Source organism: Pezoporus wallicus, unplaced genomic scaffold (assembly GCF_028554395.1).
Source record: "Pezoporus wallicus isolate ANWC-B61680 ecotype Strahan unplaced genomic scaffold, APGP_CSIRO_Pwel_v1 contig_2384, whole genome shotgun sequence".
Classification (NCBI taxonomy): domain Eukaryota; kingdom Metazoa; phylum Chordata; class Aves; order Psittaciformes; family Psittacidae; genus Pezoporus; species Pezoporus wallicus.
Genome location: NW_026640488.1, coordinates 6,412,219 through 6,435,135, shown reverse-complemented (window position 1 = coordinate 6,435,135; position 22,917 = coordinate 6,412,219). Strand labels below are relative to the sequence as shown.

General features: G+C 36.7%; 1 protein-coding gene across 2 annotated transcripts in view; it reads left to right on the top strand.

Moving 5' to 3' along the window:
• The window catches only part of SPOCK3 (SPARC (osteonectin), cwcv and kazal like domains proteoglycan 3), a 187,032-nt gene extending 164,716 nt beyond the window's left edge, over nucleotides 1-22,316 (top strand). For both annotated transcript variants that reach the window (XM_057419064.1, XM_057419063.1), the window contains exons 7-11: nucleotides 5,686-5,805; nucleotides 13,606-13,827; nucleotides 19,485-19,547; nucleotides 20,806-20,943; nucleotides 21,982-22,316. In XM_057419064.1, the coding sequence (XP_057275047.1) occupies nucleotides 5,686-5,805; nucleotides 13,606-13,827; nucleotides 19,485-19,547; nucleotides 20,806-20,943; nucleotides 21,982-22,154 (716 nt within the window). In that variant the 3' untranslated portion in view covers nucleotides 22,155-22,316. The remainder of the gene's footprint in view (nucleotides 1-5,685; nucleotides 5,806-13,605; nucleotides 13,828-19,484; nucleotides 19,548-20,805; nucleotides 20,944-21,981) is intronic.
• Nucleotides 22,317-22,917: the final 601 nt, after the last annotated feature.

The window sequence follows — 22,917 nt, the reverse complement described above, 5'->3', positions numbered from 1 at the left end:
ACCAGTATTATTTAATATATTCATCAACGATTTAGATGAGGGAATTGAGTGTACTATCAGCAAGTTTGCTGATGACACTAAGCTGGGAGGAGTGGCTGATACGCCAGAAGGCTGTGCTGCCATCCAGCGAGACCTGGACAGGCTGGAGAGTTGGGCAGGGAATAACTTGATGAAATATAACAAGGGAAAGTGTAGAGTCCTGCATCTGGGCAGGAACAACCCCAGGTTCCAGTATAGGTTGGGGAACGACCTGTTAGAGAGCAGTGTAGGGGAGAGGGACCTGGGGGTCCTAGTGGACGACAGGATGACCATGAGCCAACACTGTGCCCTTGTGGCCAAGAAGGCCAATGGCATCCTGGGGTGTATTAGAAGGGCGGTGGTTAGTAGGTCGAGAGAGGTCCTCCTTCCCCTCTACTCTACCCTGGTGAGACCGCATCTGGAATATTGTGTCCAGTTCTGGGCCCCTCAGTTCAAGAAGGACAGGGAGCTGCTGGAGAGAGTCCAGCGCAGGGCAACTAAGATGATTAAGGGAGTGGAGCATCTCCCTTATGAGGAAAGACTGAGGGAGCTGGGTCTCTATAGTTTGGAGAAGAGGAGACTGAGGGGTGACCTTATTAGTGTCTATAAATATATAAAGGGGGAGTGTCACGAGGACGGAGCCAGGCTCTACTCAGTGGCAAACAATAGGACAAGGGGTAATGGGTACAAACTGGAACACAAGAGGTTCCACTGAAACTTGAGAAGAAACTTCTTCTCAGTGAGGGTGACGGAACACTGGAACAGGCTGCCCAGGGAGGTTGTGGAGTCTCCTTCCCTGGAGACATTCAAAACCCGCCTGGACACATTCCTGTGTAACATTATCTAGGTGTTCCTGCTCTAGCAGGGGGATTGGACTAGATGATCTTTCGAGGTCCCTTCCAATCTCTAGCATACTGTGATACTGTGATAATTGTACAAAAAGCTGTTAAGGAATAATATTGATCATATATATATAAAACATTAGAGTTATATTTGTTTTTTCAATTTGCTGTGCATACATATGACAGCTGTAGAGCAGCTTCCAGACTATTTTCTTAATGTAAGAACATGCAAAACACCTAATACACAGATTCTGGGTTTATGTGTTTATAACAACATGAAAGCATGCAAAGTGGACTCTTTTCTGTCTAGTTTTGGCATACATATCTGGGTTGAGATAGGACCAAACAGGGGGTTTACTACCTTTGGAATCAAAAGATTCAGTCTTTTTCCTTTGCGAAAATTTCTCTGTCATGCCAGTAGTCCTCTGATTGTGTTACTTGATGCTATAATGAATGCAGCTTTCGTACAACTATCATGGCTTATGTAATCAGAGCACATTGTTCCTAATAACTTTGGAACTGGGAGGTCCTGGCCCGAAAGTGCTCTAATGCTAATACTTAAGTGTAGAAATAGCTGTACTACTTTAAGGATCTATTTTCCAGTACCATATGTTCTCACATACTTGTGTAAATCTGTTTTCTGCTTTGTCATTTTTCAGTATAAAATACCATGTTCTTATAAGGTGTCCTTTTTTTCTATATTCTCATGTCAGTCCCAGTCAACACACACAAAAAAAATGAATTATTTTCATCAGTTTAATGTTTCTGAAATGCATCAAACAATGTAATATAACAGAATATTTAGAGAGGGCCATATGCAAGAGTAACCATGAAAGTGAATGCATACTGACAGCAGATGATAGGCAATTAAACTTAAGTAGGTCCAACCAAAAACACTTAATAGGAACCATAAAAAAAAATAAGATCCTAATTATCTTTTTTTATCTTTTCCTTTTTATTAATGTTAGGGTAGCTAGATCTTAAAAAGCACTGTGGAAAATATAAGTATGCCGAAATCTGAAACTTGAATTTCTCAATGGAAAATTCAAAAATAGAGGAGGAAGGGTGGGATTAAAAAAAAAAATCAAAAAATCTAGTGCAGTGTATTTTATTTGTCAGCAGTCAAAATTAAGTTGCATGATCAGTTGTTATGTAACCAACTCAAAATTTTAACATATTTTAAGCATCCTGTGGAAATAATTGATAGAAAGTTTCATGGCAAGAATTCTGATTTGCTGTCTGGTTCTACCATTTAAGCCTTTCTGAGATGCTAGTAAAGGAACTAAATGTTCTTTGATAAAAAACTGTGATACTCAAATATCATGCTGTAAATCCTTGATTAGAACACAGTTTGTACATGTAAATTATTGTGTACATTAGTGTAGTTCTGCTGTATCTCTTGTGCATATTTCACATATACAAGACATCTACTTTTACTTGGCGTGTTGGAAATGAACCAAAAATTTACTCTGCATTAAAATTAATAATACAGTAAATGTAATTACATGTCATGTTTGAGAGCTGACTCCAGCACTTGAGTAGCTATGGGGTGTAAAATCCTCAAAGGGCAGTTTTAATCAGTTTGGTTTGCGTTACCTTAATTTTTGAAGTTGATCTATTTGCATGATAAAGTTTTCAAAATCATTAAAATGGACCAAGATCATTACAATTTTCTCATTCTCTGTGTTTGAGATAAAAACTATAATATAAATTGTCAAGCAAAGTTTGGGAAAGTTAAGTTAAAGCAGGAAGAAAGTGTCTCCTCTGAGATCAGATGTGGGATGTGTCTGATGCCCAAAATGTGCCATATGTACCTGTCATTTGGAAAGGAATGCAATTCACAGGAGCAAAGAAAATGTTGTTTTATGTCATATTGTGCATGACAGTGTCTGGTACCAGATGATGAAACAGCAAGTTTTGTTTTGTTCTTATACCTAAAAGTTGAAGAGGTACTATCTCCTTTTCTTAGTGCTTTGTTTTTTACACCTTAATGAGTTTAGGAGATTATTAGTTTTAGTGTGTCATTTTGGCTACTTCTACAAAAAGGAAAAATTCATACATTCTCTCCTTCATGTAGCTGCCACATGCATCCTTCTGTTAATGTTATTCAGGCTAATCTTTTACTTGTAGCTGGCACTTCCTCATATTCTCCCTTATATATGTACATATACGCACACGTATTTTTGGATATATATGTAGGTGTGTGTGTCTGTGCCTGTAAATGAGCTCAATTCTGGCTCTGAATCAGTCACCTCAGCATCAGGTTAATTGGAGTAGCACTGCATAGACAAGTTAGAAATAGATTAAAATAGCATTTGCACCATTAATGTAGCTATGTTATTTCTGGGACCTGTGGTGGTGTTTATCGTGCAGGGTAGATAAATCAAAGTGGTTAGATGGCAGGTCAGGTATCCATAATGGTGTTGCTGTGCTCCATACCCTGTGATTCAATTCTAAAAGTCTTTCTTTTAAACCAAAGTTTAGTAGTTAGAGAAGGGAACAATATCACTCTATTTCATCTATAATAGAAGGTTTTTTATAGGGGAGCAGGGTGACCCAAGTTAATATCTGATTCCTTATGCTGACACAAATCAGAATTAGCTGGTACAAGGCTTGGTAAAGGAAGGCAGTATTACAGCAAACGTAGAAATCCCACAAGTCTGAATTGTGACTTTTAGTCTTGGCTCAGGACACGATTTTTGTCTAGTTGTTGTGATAGGACACTTTTGAACATATATTTCCAAATATGTCATTAAAAAAAAAAATCTTTTCCCCAGTTCCCTATTGAATTATCAGAGGGGAAAAAAAAACCATTACACAAGAGAAAAGCACAATACACGGTTTATAAAAATGTCAGTTCATAATATATGCAAGTGTATGTATAGATTGCACCTAAGTCTTTCATGGATTGAACCAGTCTCAAGAGAGACTTCAGCAAAGAATGAATAAACAAATTCTTAGATGCCTGCTGTTGTACAGGCATTGATAGTTGTTGACATAATGACATGTTTCAATATTACTCTAAAATATAAATAGGAGTTTCGCAGCGTTGTTCAATTTAATGAAGTGTGCTGAAGGCTATGTCACCAAATATTATAGATTGCTACATGATAAAGGAAAAGTAAGCTGAACTAGAGTTTATTTTCCAGAGCATCACCATGAAGCTCTGCTGACTTATGTATGAGCTCATCAGATTGTAGCTTAAGTCAGTTTGTAGCTTAAGTCAGTTTGTAGCTTAGTCAGTTACTGGTAGACCTGGAAAATGATCTTTATTTGGAAGCAGTACCTGTTGACATGGGCAGTGGAAGTGTCCTGGTTTAAGCCCAGCTGGTAACTCAGAACCACCCAGCCACTCGCTTACTGCTTCCCTTGTTCCTTCCCCCACTCCCGAAGGGATGGGGAAGAGGATCAAAAGAATGTAACTCCCACGGGCTGAGATAACAACAGTCCAGTACCTAAGGTATAACACAAACCACTACTGCTACCACCAACAATAATAATGATACAGCAAATAACAAGGGAAGAGAATACAAACGCTCACCACCTGCCAACCGATACCCAGCCTGACCAGGTAACTGCCCCCAGTTTATATAGTGGGCATGATGTGCTGTGGTATGGAATAACTCCTTGGTTGGTTTGGGTCAGGTGTCCTGTCTCTGCTTCCTCACAGCTTCCCCTCCTCCCTGGCAGAGCATGAGATTCAGAAAGTCCTTGGTCAGAGTAAACATTACTGAGCAGCAACTAAAAAACATCGGTGTTATCAGCGCTGTTTGCAGGCTGAAAGTCAAAACCACAGCTCTGCACCAGCTACTAAGAAGGAGAAAAATGACTGCTACTGCTGAACCCAGGACAGGAAGGTATTCTGTTGCCTAGGAAAGCATACATCCAGTGCTTTTCCTGTTTTTGTCAACCTCCACACCCTATTATTTCTCTTGTCTTAGCTTCTCTCAAACACATGAAATGGAAAAGCAGAGTTCTGGAAGGAGTTCTCTGCTTGCACCAAGAACACCTTTTCTTTGTCTTCTCCAGCAGCTTAATAGTGAAGGTGAATACGACTCCTTACTGCACATCTCTGTTTTCTGCTTCTGCTGCTTAAAGGCAGTACTAACTAGCAGTACTGTACACCTCTCAGTCAGTCTGCTACTAGTCTGATGATCTTTGTTCTACACATGCTCTCTTTGGTCTTGCGTGTTTTCTCTACCTTTGCTGAGTGTGGGAAAAGAAACCATCTTTTCCGTTCCTGACCGGCTGTACAGCTAGCTGCCTGTTTGCAGTTAAGTGTGCATGAATGTTGGTTTGTAAAGCTACAGTCAATCAAATAAGCTCTTAGGACACTCTTGAATCACCTTCTCTGTGAATCCCATTTGCCCTTTTCATGCTTCAGTGAAGGAAAGCAAGTTAGATGTTTCTGCGTTATCGGCCTAAATTGCATCTCTGACCCCTTTTGGTAGGGCTTTTGTTATTATTGCTTTAATGGACATAGAAATGAAAGTCCGTAAGGCTGTCATGGGTGCCGTACAGCCTCATTTACAGTAAGATGTGAAAATATGTGTGCTAGAAGTGCTTGTAGTAGTTTGTAAATGATGTCTTCTTATATATATATATATAATTTCATAGTTGCTTTATACATCATGTATTTATTTCTAAATACCTTGATTGTGTTTTGAAGGCATACCTAGGTAATGAAAGTCACCTTTCTGAATTAAAGGAAGCTGCGGAACATATCTTTATATTATGATGTTTGCTTTCTTTTTTAGCATACCTTGAAAGTTCTATTTAGCACCCAGGAGAAAAACATTAAACAGCTCTGCCTTTTGTTTTTCAGTGTGCCGTGACCTGGAATTCAGGGAGGTTGCAAACAGATTGAGAGACTGGTTTAAGGCACTTCATGAAAGTGGAGTTCAGAATAAGAAGACTAGGATTGTTCAAAGGCCTGAAAGAACCAGTAAGAGATTTCTACTTGTCTTATTTGATGTTCTCTTAGATACTTTTCTGTCATTTGTATTTCCATTGCTAAGACTTGCCTTGTTCTCATATGCTTTAAGTAGGTATGCATATCAAAACCATAACTTTGCATTTTTCTAGAGTTATTTTCTTATTTATGGCTTAGTACCAATATAAGATGTTCACTTTAAACTTTCAACATTGTTTGTCAGGACTCTTGCTTTTAAGAATGGTTGGCAGCTACCATTAACAATCCTTTCATTTGTTAATACTATCAACTTGTCTATTTGATAGAGCTTGACAATTAGCAATTGAATAATGAGATAAAACAGAACAAACAAGTGGGGATTTTGAGCAACTTTTCCATAAAGAAAAGTGATTTACTAAGTGGCAAGTCCTAAGAACTAAGATACAAGAGCTGTAATTATGTGTGACCTATCATTGCTAGTTGATGCCACTGTAGGTACTGCAACAGAAAAACACATAGAAAAGAAGCTTGTAAGTAAAAAGGAATTCTTATGGGAATACTTCAGAGAGGAAAAAACTCAGGAGTACTAATAAAGTGGAAACAGTAGGGTGCATCATTTGGTTTTAACCCCCTCAGATAATCAATTTTTTGTTGTTGTTGTTATGAATAGTAGTAGTTATAAAATGCAATTGTCAAAGGGCTTATTTAAAAAGCAACTGAAGTGTGCAATAATAGTTTCAAGAGTGGTGTCCTGCTGTGAAGGAGAATCAAATTAGATTTTATAAGCCATAAAAATCTACCTTTCATTAATATGGGGAGAAAACTATAAATTTCCCCAGAGCATTTTTCATAGAACTTGGCCAGCGGCTGCTTACCTTAGTTCCTTCATTATTGGCTCATTAGGTATTTGGAGGTTTGTTTTGTCAAGGGTTTTTAGCTTTTGCTTGATTGCTGTTTGTAGCATTACTTTGTCTTTTTTTGAAGAAATCCATCTATTTTATTTCATTGGAAATGTCATTTCATTGTGTGATTTTTTCATGATAAGGAGGCAAGTAATTCTGCAGAACACAGTGACTTAAAGTTGATTATGTGTTATCTAGGAATACTCAACACTGAGAAAAATGTTTTAAAGGTAAGGTGGTAATACACTAATGTCATTTTTTATTGGTACTGAAGGAAACACATACGAAAACATGTATTTATGATTTGCATTCTGGTTGGGGTCCATAACTGGCATGTGATATGCTTCTCATCCAGGAATGAAAACAGCAGAAATACAAAGTTTGCAGCTCTTAAGTAAGCATTTATTGTATTGTAATAGCTAAAATCTAATCTATCTAATAATATAGCTAGTGTTGACACATTGCTCAATTAAAGGTTAGATGAAACACTGCACAGGGCTCTGTTCCTTGCTGAATACTCACTTTGTTGAGGATAACACACTGCATAGGTAAGGACAAAAACACAGCACAGCTGTTTAAAAGTTTGTTAGTACAGCAAAAGTTCAGAAAGTAATTTTAAGAATAGTCTTTTCAGGGCCTTTTTTCATCAACAGGTAAGGAAATATAATCTGTGTGGAAAAATCTGTTTTCATTCTGTTACTAACTTTAATTTCTCTGTGAACATGGTGCTGTCAGAAATGTTTGACTTGCACTTGTAACAGCGTAGCAGAAATTAATCCTAAACAGTTTCAGTGTTGTACAAAATATTATTTGATTACTGTGCTGGTTTTAATTTAAATTTTCTGTTTCAAAGAGGTATAGCTCATCAACCTTAAAATAGGGGTAGCATTGTTACAAGAATGATGAAAAGTTTGCTATTTGTCATAGGAGAGCTAGGATGTAAACATGGAAGTTAGATGATAGGCTTTGGCATGTTTGTTTTCTTTTCACTAAAACAAACCAAATCAAATTATAGAAAGTATTTACATGGGAGTCATTCAGTTTGTCTTATCTTTTCTATTTCTCTTTAAAGAAGTGTTTTGGCAAAACCCCCAGTTTCATAAAAAATTTGGAAAATAACTGTTTAGTATCTAGTGTTTTAGTCCTGTGCGCAGTTACTCAAATAGCATACATTTAATTTGGGGGGGGGCCAAGCTTTCAAATATAATTGATCCTATTTGCACTATATTTACTTGATTTTATAAATAGCCAATATTTACTTGATTGAATTAATTTGACAGGTTACTGCAAAAAGGCAGTCCATCTACAGACAAAGCGATCGAATGAATATGTATATGATCAGTAGTAGTTTTCTTTTATTTGTGAATTTGGGATTACAAAATTGTTTAAAAAGTTGTTTTTATGCAAATGTACTTTTTTTTTCTTGTATGTACATTTGTGAACTTCAAGATTTCTCACTTGAGGCAGCAGAAGGTGCTGCGTCTTATGAGAAATTGACATGTCTGTAATTTAGAAGAAAATACTAGGTCACTATGTCCCTGTAAACACACAAAGAAACTAAAATAATGATAACTATTTAACATGGTAATGTCCTTCCTAATATCACTAGGAAATTCATAAAACTGTTCTTGAAGAGCTAAGCTCCTGAGTAGCATCCCTAATGAAGTCTCTCAGAGTCAGCCTCCAAAGTCATAGTAGGTCCAGGACATCAGGTGCATTAATTTTTAAGTATACCAGAGAGTCCAGCCCCTGTTTTGGGTATGCCTGATAGCTACACTTAGAAATAAATCCTGCAAAGGACTTCTTAATGATGTATAACAACCTTATACTTAGCACATGGGACTTAGTGATCTGTACAGAGCAACACCTATGACAAAAAGCCACCTGAATTCAACTTCCCCTTTCAGAGTTCTAATGTTCATTACCTTTGGGTAGTTAAAAATCTCTTTTGGCACCCTTTCCCCCAGGCTGTCCTTTAGTCATAGAGTTCCTTCTGCATTTGAAAACCATTCTGCATTGAAAAAAGCAATTTGTGTCATTCCTTCTGGTTGTCTGTATGCATTTAGGACTTTTCATATCTCAGTCTCACTTGGGACAGCATTTATTAGAAGGCTTGGGCACAGTCCTGATCAAGGTATATGTGATGCAAGTTTATAGTGCCTTGCTGGTGCTTTTCAGAGTTGTCTCGGGTATTAAATAGTCCACATTGATCTGTACAATCATTGATGCTATTTCTAAACAAACCAAAGAATAGTGTTTAAGTTGTTCTGCTACAGCCATCAATACACTGATAACAAGTTAAAATGTAAGGTGTTTTTTACAAGAGTTACAAAATTTTGTCTGACACTTATTTTTTTTTCCAAAACTGAATCTTATTAGTAATATAGACTAGAATATTTCAAATGATTTAATAGGGGTTTATTTCTGAAATCCCATTTGTGTCCAGAGGTATTTGGATTACATATATCTAGAAGTATCATTATTATAAATACTAATATAAACACACAAGTCTCGTCCTCAGGCCATGTATGTTCTAAATAGAAGAATCAAAGGGGGAAGGGCACTTTACCCCCTCCGTTATAATTCCCCGTAGATGGTGAAACAGAGCATTGAAAAATTGAGATTTTTACATACCTAGTTAAAATCTGTTAATTTTTTTGTTCTATTTCTGTATTAATTTTGTGTGATAAAACTAGGGAATTAATGCATCAAATGCAAAGCACAAAAAAATACTGTAGGCCCACAAATATTTGTGCTAACAGACAGTCTACTTCTGAGGAATATTTGTGTGCCTTGTTATATTAGAAGATGAAAGACCAGAGGCCAAAGGTAATAGTGAATCTTCTTATGGCTTGGGCATAATATGATTTTTTGGAGTCTAATATACACTAATAATTTTGAAAATAACATAAAATATAAGAAGTCTGAAAGAAAATAACTTGTAATTGTTTTTTCTAGAATGAGCATGGGGAGATATTATTACACTAAATTGCCAAATATCTTACAAATTTGCAGCAGGAAAAGACTAATCTTGTATAGCAATGTGTAAATAAAATTTAAGAATTTCCGATGTTTGCTTGGAGGTTTTTACTTCCTTCTGACTATCTTAAGTCTTTATCAATGAAGAAACACAGCTGACATTATGCAGCAAAAAATTAAATTTCCCTGATCTTCATTGCTGAATTATATTTGGAAACCCTAATGTACAGACGGAACTTGTAAACAGAAAAGTAAGACTTTGCTTACTCCTATCAATACCCTCCCACCCAGTCATTTTAGATTTATAAAAGATAAAAAAGAACTGCCATTTTAAATATCATTTTTGATGCTGTGAAAATGTTGGCTGCCTAGAATTCGGCAACTTCCTGAAATTACCTCAGAAAAAGTCCCATAAGCTGTATTGCAAGGTTGCACAGGTTACCAACCTGAACCATAGTTCTAGTTTACTAGAAGTACAAGGTTCTTTCTGCATGTGTCACGTTAGCATAAGCCCAGGCATCCTTACAGCAAAAGTCCAGAAAAAGAAATCCAGCCTAGAAGTAATTCTGAGCAGGAATTTTAAATTAATGAATCCTGGCTTAAAATTAAGATTTTGAGTTAACTAAATCAGTATTGTTGGCTGAAGTTTATTTTGACTCAATGTTTGGTACAGAATTATCCTTGTACCCAATGAAACATGTATAGATGTTTATTGTAGTATTTTATTTTATTTCTCCTTCCTCAGGTCCCTTCTGTTAATAAAACGGTCAGTCTCATGTCCCACAGTATACATTTCATCTGAACTGTTAGGAAACTGGTAGCTTTCAGCAATAAGAATCATCTAACAAAATCCTCTAACACAGTTTCTGGAGGCGGAGAGGTGAGAGACTTCCAAATGCCAACTCTCACAGGTGTTTAAAGGATGTTGTGGCTGTGCTTTTTTATTTCCTATTGTCCTGGGTTCAGCATTTTCAGCTTGGTGTGGCTATAGGCTAGCTAGCCTGGCTAGCTCTGTCAGTAGAGCATGGGACTCTTAATCCCAGGGTCGTGGGTTCAAGCACCACGTTGGGTGCCAAAAAGAACTTTTAAGCCTAGACGGCAACTCAGCCACGCAGCCGCTCACTCAGTCCTCCCCTTGTTCCTTCCCCTGCTCCTGCAAGGATGGGTGGGAGAATCAAAAGAATGTAACTCCCACGGGCTGAGATAAGAACAGTCCAGTAACTAAGGTATAACACAAACCACTGCTGCTACCACCAATAGTAATAGTGATACGGCAAATAACAGGGGAAGAGAACACAACCGCTCACCACCTGCCAACCGATACCCAGCCTGACCCTAGCAGTGGACTAGCCCTTCCAGGTAACTGCCCCCAGTTTATATAGTGGGCATGATGTGCTGTGGTATGAAATACCTCTTTGGCTAGTTTGGGTCAGGTGTCCTGTCTCTGCTTCCTCCCGGCTTCCCCTTCTCCCTGGCAGAGCATGAGACTCAGAAAGTCCTTGGTCAGAGTAAACATTACTGAGCAGCAACTAAAAAACATCGGTGTTATCAGCGCTGTTTGCAGGCTGAAAGTCAAAACTACAGCACTGCACCAGCTACTAAGGAGAAAAATGACTGCTACTGCTGAACCCAGGATACCCATACACCTTTTGTTGTAAAATGAACGTCAGTTATCCTAGGTTTATTGTAAGACCTTTGTTACCTTCCATGTGTCTTGCCTTAACCAAAGCACTGCTACTAACTGTGTAATCATAGGGAGCACAAATATATTACAACTTTAGACTGGTGAAAGAGAATGTTATGCCTAATGCTATGTGTTCGTTGGGCTAGATGAAGCAAGATGAGTCTCATCTAGATCATCACTTCCGTGAACAACAAATATGACAGAAAACATTCACATCTGTGTAGTCTTCTTTAGTCCTTCCAGCTAAGGTCTGTCCTGATGAAACTATATTAGGAAGGAAAACTTGTTCCCAGCTTGTGCACAGTAGGCCTCAGCTGTGAGATGCTGATAACTGAAGGTTTTCTTATAGCCAAGATAGTAGATAAATCCATCACAAGTGAAAATCTTCTTGCTGTGCATCTTGCGCGCTGAACAAGTAAAAGCCATGGTCTAGATGGCAGTCAGTACTGTAGCAGAATGCATGTGTGTTTATTCACGTCTGATTTGTCAGTGTCATTTATTGTACTGGACAATGTACTGCTATTAGAAAGAATCATGTAGATTATTTCTCTCAGCATATTAGATAAACAGTTTTTATATTATACAATATGTAAGCCGTTTTGTATGAATGCTGTTTTGATTTCTACATAATGTCAAAAGCTATCTATCTCCCTTAATGGGCACTAGGATTTATTACTTAGGAGTTTAATAAGCAGGAAAACAATAGTTTCACCTTGAAAAGCAGATTATATTTACTAAGAGTTGATATTCTCCCCCTGAGAAATAATCAGGACACAGGAGCATTTCTGTTGGTTCCTTTTGAGGAAATGTTTTGAATGCTAGTGTGTAAGCCACAGAGGAGTTCCTGTAAATAGCGTATGTGTGTATCAGACGCAGCTAATGTCTTCTACATAGGCAAGAGGCCTGGCAGTTTCTGAATTTCCCATCCATATTCAAATCTGCATATACTTTACAGTTAATGCAGGAAAACCAAACATGAAGTCTGAGCTCTGGCTATGGGAATGATTAACTTATCCTGTTCCTGATGGACCTTTTTACAAGCAACAGTTTAGGAAGATGCAAGCTGTATTAGGAGGCCTGATACTGGCAGTTGGCTGCTCTTAGCAATCATCTTTGCATGGGCCTCCTCTAATCTGTAAAGTACATCAGGTAAAGATGAAATACCATAACTTCCAGGACATTGATGAGGCTGAGTATCATGCTTCTTTTTCATAGAATTGAATATATGGTTGTCGTGGTTTAAAACTAGTCAGGTAACTCGTTCACTCACTCCCTCCCTTCTTGCCCTCCCCCTACTCCCGGAGGGACAGAGAGGAGAATCGAAAAGAATGCAACTCCCACGGGTTGAGATAAGAACAGTTTAGTAACTAAGGTTTAACACAAATCACTGCTGCTACCACCAATAATAATAATGAGAAGGGAAATAACAAAGGAAGAGAATACAACTGCTCACCACCTGCTGACCAATAACTCGCACCCCCAGCCTCACCAAGCACTGACTGATACTTCCTCCAACCCCGCAGTCTACCAGCCCTTCCGGGTCACTCTCAGTTACCTCCTGTGCATGACGTGCTGTGGTATGGAATACCTCTTTGGTCAGTTTGGGTCAGGTGTCCTGTCTCTGCTTCCTCCCAGTTTCCCTCCTCCCTGGCAGAGCATGAGGCTCGCAAAGTCCTTGGTCAGACAAAAACATTTGAGCAGTAACTAAAAACATCAGTGTTATCAGCTCTGTTCCCAGGCCGAAAGTCGAAACACAACTCTGCACCAGCTACTAAGAAGAAGAAAAATGACTGCTACTGCTGAACCCAGGATAATGGTATAGGATGAAAAAAAAAAGACTTCAACAAGTTACCTGGGATTTATTCTCTTCTTAGTTCTGTAAACACTGCAAACCACTTAAACTTCACTCTCCTGATTTATAATGCCACTGGAATTCCTCAACAGAATTATTTTTCAGGAAGTCACTGTAGATCATTTATTACTGTACATAATGTGTGTTATAGGTATAATGTTTGACAAGAAAACTCACATTTCTAAATGCTTTGAGACTGATGGTGAGATTAATTTTTTTACCAGGTTAATTTAATACTGTTTTTAAATGAAGATGACATACAATTTATGCGTATTATTTCAGTAGCATCCACTGTATCTATGCACCGCTGGAGCAATTTCCATGATGCAGCATTCTTTTGTGGTGTCTGAGCTCAGCAGCTGCTGTATCTTCCCTGCTATATGATTATGTTATTTAGCTGTTTGTTTTCCTCTTAGGATTTGATACCAGCATTTTGCCAATTTGCAAAGACTCCCTTGGCTGGATGTTTAACAGGCTTGATACGAACTATGACCTTTTGTTGGACCAGTCAGAACTTGGAAGCATTTACCTTGACAAGAATGAGCCATGCACCAGGGCATTCTTCAATTCTTGTGACACATACAAGGACAGTTTGATATCTAACAATGAGTGGTGCTACTGCTTCCAAAGACAGCAAGGTAAAAGATAAGAACAACCTGCATATGTATATGACTGACCTTTTTGTAGTGCTTTTTTTTTAACATTTTAAGATTACAGTGAACTACATGCTCTTAAATGCTGTACCATGAATTTGTGTTAAGGATTTTTGCCTCCCGGGAATACCTAAAATGAATTAAAAAACAAACAAACAACCCAGACTAAATGCAAAAGCTTGCTAGAAATTCACTGATTCTAAATGAAGTGCAGAAGACTGACTAATGCTTTTACCGCAATACAGTTTCTTGTGTCAGCTTCCAGTAAATATGCAAAGAAAGGAGATCAAAATAAAGAACAAAAGTACTTAGATGGTTTCTTTACCAGTCTACTTGCCTACATTATAAATAAACCTTTTTTTTTTTTTTTTTCCTGTAAGAGGGCATCTTAATGTTCTATTTTGTGAGCCTATTAAAATAACTGAATGAATATTATGGATAAAGTTATTTTCAGTCATTTGGACAACCAATTCATTTTTACTACTTAGATGAATTTCTTGTTAATGTCTTGATGTGATTCATCTGAACAAATAAACACAACCTAAAAGCAGTATTTTCATGAGGATCATATAACAATTATAGATGTAGGTGAGACACCACGTAAATTATGTAATTAAACTAGTTGTAGTCAATCAAAGAATTTAGTCATTAAATATTGGATGAACCTGCACAGAATGGCCCCTTATTTTTTCTTACTAACATGAGATTTTCAAAGGGATAAACAGCAAAATTTTAATTTCAGTTTTTAAATCTCACTTATGTTCTTAAAACTCTCATAGTAAATTCCCATTAGCGCTCAGCATCTATGGTTTGACTTTGATTTCTGTGGAAATAAAGATTTTTATCATGCCACATCTGCCAGTTGTAAATCTAAACAAAAATAAAGCTGTACTTCTGTGGGTACGTACTAAATAAACTTCTTCAGTAAACTTTAAAAAGTTAACATTTAATCATTCAAAACACCTTGTTTGTTTCATAGTAGAACAATAGTTTGGTTTTTCCTTTTATAAGCATGTGTGTACTGCTAATAAAATTAGTAAATGGAAAATAACCCACCCCAGAAATAAAGTAGTTCTTAAAGTAAGGAACATAACATGTTTTGTTTGGTTGTCTTTAAGATAAAAAAAAAAACAAAAACCCATCACCAGAATCATGTCAGCTTAATGTATGAACACCCTTACTCTTTGGAGGGCAGCATAATTCTTTTAAATTGTCAGAGAAAGTACAGCACATAACATGTGGCCTAGTACCAACCAAGGTTCTTATACCAATAGGCTTTTCTGCCGATTTCGTATAATGCATATACAGCATAACCAGGGCATTAGGAAAGCACTTCCAAAAATGAGTTTCACGTAGTTTTGCATTCTATAGCCTTTAAATACTGTCTAAAATATTTTATCAGTGTACCACTAGAGGCCAATGGTGGTATTATAAAGACTAATCTAAAACACTACTAAATTATATTAATGGTACCCTGAAGGCTAAAAATCAGGGATCCGTCTTTCAGTGACACTGATTCTCCCCATTGCAGAATCCAACATTATCAAGCTTTTCTTCCTTTCCAGTTTTCTCCCTGTCTTAACCATGTTGTTGTGATAAGGTGCTGATTTAAACAGCAGTTTAAACACTGGTACTACAGTGTGCTTGAGTGTATAGTAAAAAATATGTATTCTCAAAATGGTAAATAAGATGAAATCTCAGTTTTGCCCATCCTTACATATTAAACATGTACTCAGTTCTTCCAGATTAACACTGTCAACAAAACCTGTATTATCCCTCTTATATGAAGATGTAAGGAGGAAAAAAAGCTTATAGTCTTCTTCTGTCACATGTTATTATCTCTTGCACAACTATCTGAGTCCTAACTCCCTAGTGTATTAGTCACCTACTTAATTGCCTGTGTTCATGTTTGGTTATGTTTTACTTGATTGAACAACCTAAATAAGACCTTTAACTAGACCGTTGCTATTAATAGCAAAGAGATGACTAGGTAGAGAAATTCAGTGTCTTCTTTCTGATGTTTACTAAAATAAGTTGATATTGACAGAATGCTTCAAGCCATTTAGACAGCTCTCTGTATTCCTTGAGCATAGTAGGTGCTTTCTGAGCAGATCTACAATTTTATAGCACTGCTGTTAACAGTCTTCAAAGTGAATACAAATTTTAGTCAACAAGATGTATCATACTGGGATAGAAGTTCTGTTGTGTTTTTTTAAATACCCTCTTGCTTTTTGATCTTAGTTTCACTGTTCAAGACTGTGAGAATCAGACAAGTACTTGCAACTCTTCTTCATTCTTTCTTTCTGCTTGAGGTCTGACATGATGCATTACAGTACACCAGACCCGTTACTACACATTACTCACAACTTCTAGTCGATATACACAGTTTCTCATGAATAGTTAAACCAGACCTTTCTTGCTCAGTATAAGATCTTCCTGTAGTAGCTGTCCCACCTTGACTAATGCTTAAACACGTACCACTCAGTGCTGCTCATTGCTTTTTTTCTTGCCCTTATTCTGCTTTAGGTGTAGTTTAGTATTTCTGAGATACATCCAAGACACTAATTAATTTCTGCAAAATTTCAAGATCTGCATTTTGACAGTGCCCCTTTGCAAGTCTTCCTGTGCACTTTGGTCAGTATTGCCCTCCAGTTTCAACTACAGTTCACTTCAGCAGCCCTCTTCAGAACTTTTCTTAGTTGTTTGATGCTAGCTTAACATTTCAGTGGTTATCTGAATGCTGAGGCACTTTCAGTGTTGCTTTTTTATGGGTTGAATTTCTTTGTGCCACTACTTGATCATTGTTACAGCCTTGATTTTATTGTGTCACTGCTTCAGAGTAGAAGAGTACCTATTTTGCTGGGAATATTAATTCTTAGAACCTAAGTATTTCTTTACCACAGGCCTCTGCATGGGTCTATTAGTCCAGCACTTCTCTAGGTGCCTTTTTCCTTTATGCTTTTCTGCCTACAAGGCTGGAATGCATCTCTATGACTTTAAAATTAGTCCATCTTAGAGAAGAATGATAAATACTGTGATTCATATTTGTTACACTGGTCTTTTCAGATTGCAGGAATTCATATATGTTTATAGATGGTTATAAAGGAAAGTATAATGTGCCTTAACTCATAATTGAGATCCCCAGAAAGATTTCTGGAAATGCAGAATTGATGCTTCAAATCCCGAAAGTCCAAGCCTTGTTTGTCCAAGAACAATTATAGTACTTGTTCCCAAGCACAGGCAAGGCACAACTTCGCAGCTTGATCTGCAATGGGCCATATGCCAGAAGCTGGGGACTCTACTGAATAATGCCTACTTGATAGATGGAAAATCACTGTTTTGTAGTTGAATAAGGCAAAGAATCTGTGAATGCTGGAGTTGCACTGTGTGGGTAGCAGTTCCTTGAGACATGTCTGTTAAAAATCTTAGACTTTCTTAGTCAGATCTACCAGTTTTACTCCCATTGCTCTGTTGATGTGCCTATTTTTGGTAAATCAAACCTTAATCATGCTAGCTTTGCAGCATCTCTTGGCACAACTGAATATTGATTTCTCAAGGGGCAGTATTAATAACATGGGGTAGTCTGGTGTACGTCAGAACTTCGAGCACTGATGGTTCGTGAATCACTCAACAATGCTGTGTTATTGTCAGAGAGACAGTTCCTGCCACATCTGTGGAAGTAGATTAAGGATGAAGATGATTAGGTCTCAATTATTTGTCTTCAGATCATCAGAAAGACTGATGTCAGATTCATTTCTGTTTCAAAAGGAGCCACCAGACTGATTTTTGTAAAGGAATTCTTTCTCCTTGCCTCAAGACTCCCAAAAGCTGTCCAGTGACACTGGTTTTCTATTGAAATAAGTTCAGAAATCTAAAACAAAGCTTTTCCAAACTCAGGAACTAACTGCAAAATAAAGAAGGAAGCAGCATGCTCTGAGGAGAGAGGAAAAAGGATATGCTGTAGACCAAAAGGAATTGGTTGAACTCCTAGCCTGTCATTCTTTTTGACAATTTTTAAGTATCTGAGTGATTTAGCATTGTTAAGAGGTTTTGAATTTTATCCTGAGAAGCAAAGCTTAAGTGTGAATCTTGAAGACTTAGCTTCTGAGAAGAAGAGAGTTTCGGGTAAGTAACGTTCTCACATTGCCTTGTTAACTTTTGGTTAGTGGTATTCCTTTTTATAATTATACCACTGAAGATTTATAGCTATAAATTAAGATAGTTTTTCTTTAGGCATAGTCTGTCATTTTGACATTTCCACGTTAGTGCTTATGTGTGCAACTCTGTGTTTCTAATTTAGGATTTTTTTTTCCATAGGAAAAAATATGTAGTTTTCCTATTTGACTAGTTCTCTGTTAGGATATTTCCCATCTTCTTCGGAAGACAGAGTAGAGTAGAATCATTTAGATAGGAAAGGACCTTTAAGACCATCAAGTCCAGTTGTTAACCAAACACTGACAAGTCCACCAAAATCCTAGATCCTTGTAGCCCGTATTACCTGTGTGCATAAATGACTGTCATTTTTTAGATTACTTATTAATTGGAAATGCCTTTGGTTTAAGAATAACTGATCCTCAGAATGTTGTACAATTAAGAGCTTAACTCTAAATACCAGGAAAGACAGAAACCTTGGTTTTGAAAGGTAGTGGACATCTCTGGTGTAATAGTGAGCATGATCGTCATGAAAACACTTCTTAGAAGAAGAAATGTAAAAAATCATGTAGCCTCACCATATGCTCAAAGACTAAATACTTAAGCCCCAAACCCACACAATTATGTCAAGTCCCAGTGAGCTAAAAACTTATGCAAGTAAACTCGGTAATACTATTGCTAATTCAGAATGAGAAATGCCTTTGTGCTAATGGTGTAGTGTAGAATGCAATGTCAGTGTTCAGATATTAGTCCTTTGCTATCTTTTATTCTTTCACTTATTTGGCAGTAATGTGTACACATTCACGGGTCATATTGTGGCTTGTTTTTAAAACAGTGGAAAATCGAATTGTTTGGAACCGGAGTTAGCTCTAACTGAAGAATGGAATACTGAAGTTTAGTACCTATTCTGCTTCTTAGAGCCATCTGAAGTTTGGCCACTGATTTTAACTTGGTTTGCTGAACATGGGGCTTTGTACCTATTAAACTGTTGCAGTAGAATCAGAATCTTGCAGACTTCAGTGGAGAAAATTTGTTAGTGTAGTGTGTGAAATAGAAAACTTGAACATGACTTATAACAACGGCAAAAGAGAGAATTAAAAGAGACATCCTGTTTCTATGAATACATGAGGAGAGCTTCACAATCATAGTCTGATTTCTGTAGTCTGATAAAATAGGGTGCGATAGTTACTATTTTGGTCTAGCATTCTTCCATCTTCCAAACTAGTGACTAGATGCTTACAATTGGGTTAACTGAAAATGGGCTTCTGCAAAGATCCTGGTGGTGCTCTAATTCATAATTCTGGAGCTGTAGCAAGGTGCAGTAATTCTTTTATTTCAGAGTTTAGAACATGGCTACTAACACAGGATGTGTGTGTTTCTTAAGATCAGTAGTAAGAGTGACCTTGGAACATAGCAAACTGAAAACTTAGTCATATGCTTTCTTTCCTAGGTACAGTGTAATCTGTTTAACATTTTTTATGTCATTTTAGACCCACCTTGCCAGACAGAACTCAGCAACATTCAGAAGCAGAAAGGAGGAAAGAAGCTCCTAGGTGAGCCATAGATCATTCTTTTGAAGGTTTTATTGCTTACATAAATAATCCTAGTGAAACAGCAACATAAAATCAATATTAATCCAACAGAGATAGACTGCAGTAAATTCCAGCAACAGAATTTATGAAATTTTTGAAAGCTATTAAACTTAGTTTTATTACCCTACCTACCAAAAGATATTACATCTGTTTTATTACCCTAATCGAAGGTACATTTTTACAGTTATAGAGGGGACAGTCTAAGGCACTCCTAAATTAGTATCTCTGCTGATCCTTTACCTGTAATATTCTTAAAGTAATTGAAATCTTTGCTGTGAATCAGTTCATACTGTATCAATATAACTTAAATATAAAATCTTCGTTTTACCATTGGTCACTGTATAGAAGCTGCAATAGAAAGCTTAGCCCAAAGTAGTCAAAACTGTATTTGTGCAAAAGATAGTTCCTAATAACAACTATACACTTCAAAAAGCTTTCATGTGAATGTTTTGTTCATTGTGGTTTGTCTACCATGTTTCTTTCAAAAAGTCTCCGTTTGCTCCAAATGAAAAACAGTGGATTATTCAGCCTTTGGCAAGTCACTGCCTCACAAAATAAGTGCCTGATTTTGTTTCTTGTGCTCCTGGTGGGAAACCCTTTTGGCTTAGAGTCTAATTTGCATAGGTGTTTCACATATAAATGCAAATTTAACATTCTTTTGTTAACATTTGTTGTTTATGAAATTAGTGTGTTACACTGCATTAGTCTTCTGTTGGGGGGTAATTAAATATTAGTAGGTAACTAAATGAATTGTAAAATATATATTTAAAAACAGCTCCTAAGCCTTGTAGCAGATGGTTTGTTAGATCAGAAAGCCTGGTCCTTATTATTTAGACTTGTTTGTATTCCTCAGATTACAGAATATCCCATTCAGGGTTGGGTCCTACATTTGAGCCTTTTCCAGAGCATTCAGTGAAGATCTTGACTGAGACGTTCAGGGAGTAAGGAATGCGTTATCACATCATCAATGAGAAATTTCAAGGAAGATTGGTCACTATTATATCTTGAGATCAGTCCAAGATTGATTCATGTTATTTCCCTCCCACATTTGGTATATTCTGTCACTTTCTGCTTAACTGAATTCAGTAATAGTAATAGTAATAGTAAAGCAGTCAGTGGAATGAGGAAAACCAGCAAAATGTAGTTACTTCTTTCTAGAATTGTTACATTGGTCAAGAGGCGTTTTTTAATATCCTTATTCAATATTTATATATCACAGGGCAGTACATCCCCTTATGTGATGAAGATGGGTATTACAAACCAAGTCAGTGCCATGGAAGTGTAGGGCAGTGCTGGTGTGTTGACAGATACGGTAATGAGTTGACAGGATCCAGAACAAATGGTGCAGCAGAATGCGGTAAGTTAAAAACTCTTTGTGGCATTTGGTTTACAGGTGTTTCTTCTTTGATTACCAGCCAGATTAAATTTCTTCAGTAAGAGCAGATGGGAGGACCAAGTACATGGATTTTGAAACAATACCAAATAATAATTTGTTATTGGTATTACTTCCTTATTTTTGCAACTCCTTTCACTTTGTCAGCTATTAAATAGACCTCATATATGTGCTTGGCATAGTGTATATAAACATAGGGAAAATCAATTATCTAGACATTAGACAAGCCCCAAAATGCTTGATGAAATTCTTTTGAGTAATCAGCATTCTAGTGAATTCAGTTTGACTTTTTGTGGTTTTTTTGTTGGTTTTTTTTTTACTTTATGTTTGAGGGAATTGGCAAAAGTTCCTAGCACACCAAATCTTCCTTATTTTTTCCTTCCCTGCAGCACTCTGCAGCTTCTGCCAAGAATTCCCATGTCACTTTGATTTGATGTCCCAGATACAAAAAATGGCAAAAGAAAAATTTCCTTTTTTAAGGAATTACTCCTTACATTACTCCTTTCCACTTCTTGTGCAACAAAGAACATAGCCTGAAACAAAGAGTGAATTTAATACAATGTTTGATTTACAAGGTCAGGCCTTGAGATTGTTAATCTAACCCAGGATCATTTCAAGCTAAATGGAGAATTCTAGATAATTCAAGATAGTATGTAAGAACTGAATAATAAACAGTGTATATTTTCATTAGTCCTTATTGTCATCTGTAAGTTGAACATAAATCTCTTTCATTTGTTCCTGATGCTCATTACAGTTCTACAAATCCATAAAATTTGTCTCCATTTGTTAACATTGAGAAATTAATCCCTGTTGAAGTGATTTTATTTTAAGACAAAAAGATCTTCGTCTTATTTTTCTTTCTATGTCACACTTTGTAGTTTAAAATAAGTAACTGTCCTGAAACGAAATACTCTGGTTTGCCCATTTAATGCTTATATATATTATGCCACAAATATGTAGTATGTCTTTTGCACCTTTTCTATAACTATCATACCTTTTCAGCTATTGATTTAGAGACTTCAGGTGATTTTGCCTCTGGTGATTTCCATGGGTGGACAGATGATGAAGATGATGAAGATGAAATAATGAATGATGAAGATGAAATTGAAGATGATGATGAAGATGAAGGAGATGATGATGTTGATGATGACGATGACCATGATGGATATATTTGATAATATTAGGGGCTCCATAATTGTACCTTTCCAAAATTCTAAAGATGACATTTCATAAAATCCCTTTGCTCTCAAAGATAAAAAGGATTCTAACAAACATGTATATTTTGTATGATTATTTCAAACATTGCAGCTGGAGTCATAGATTTTTTTGTTTGTTTGTTTAAACAAGAATAATTATATTACGTGCTTTTGAGTTTTTAAATGCCTTTGCGCTGAAGAAAACACATTGGAAGTCTAGCCTGAAGAAAGAAATGTAATGTGCTACTGAAAATATAAATGAGCAAAACACAGTGTAAAGAAAACTGGTCTCTAAAACTCCAGTGAAAAGATATATGCCCTTACTTGGAGCTCTGCATGACCTCTTCAGAACACATACTGTAACTTAACTTTAGTTCAGTGTTTCAGGCCCCGTGGGCTTTGCAAATTGTCCATTTAATAAATCAAAAATGTTTTACAGTAGAAAAGCATTGGTGCACAAGTAACATCTCAACAGCCTTTAATTAACCAAAGGTATGGAGATAAATTTTCAGGAGGGAAAGATAAAGCAAAGTCCTTCTTTGTGTTTGCATTGGTAGTTATGTTTTTTTGTTTACAAAATGGCTAAGTTATTGAAAGGATTTTTCAAGAGCAGTAGCATGGACAAGCACCAATTCTGTAATTGTAAAGTTTTCATGTAATTTCTTTATTTTTTTTTTCTTTCCTGTCAAGACTGTATAGGTGTTACCATTATTTACTCAAACATTGCTTCACCCTTTGTTGT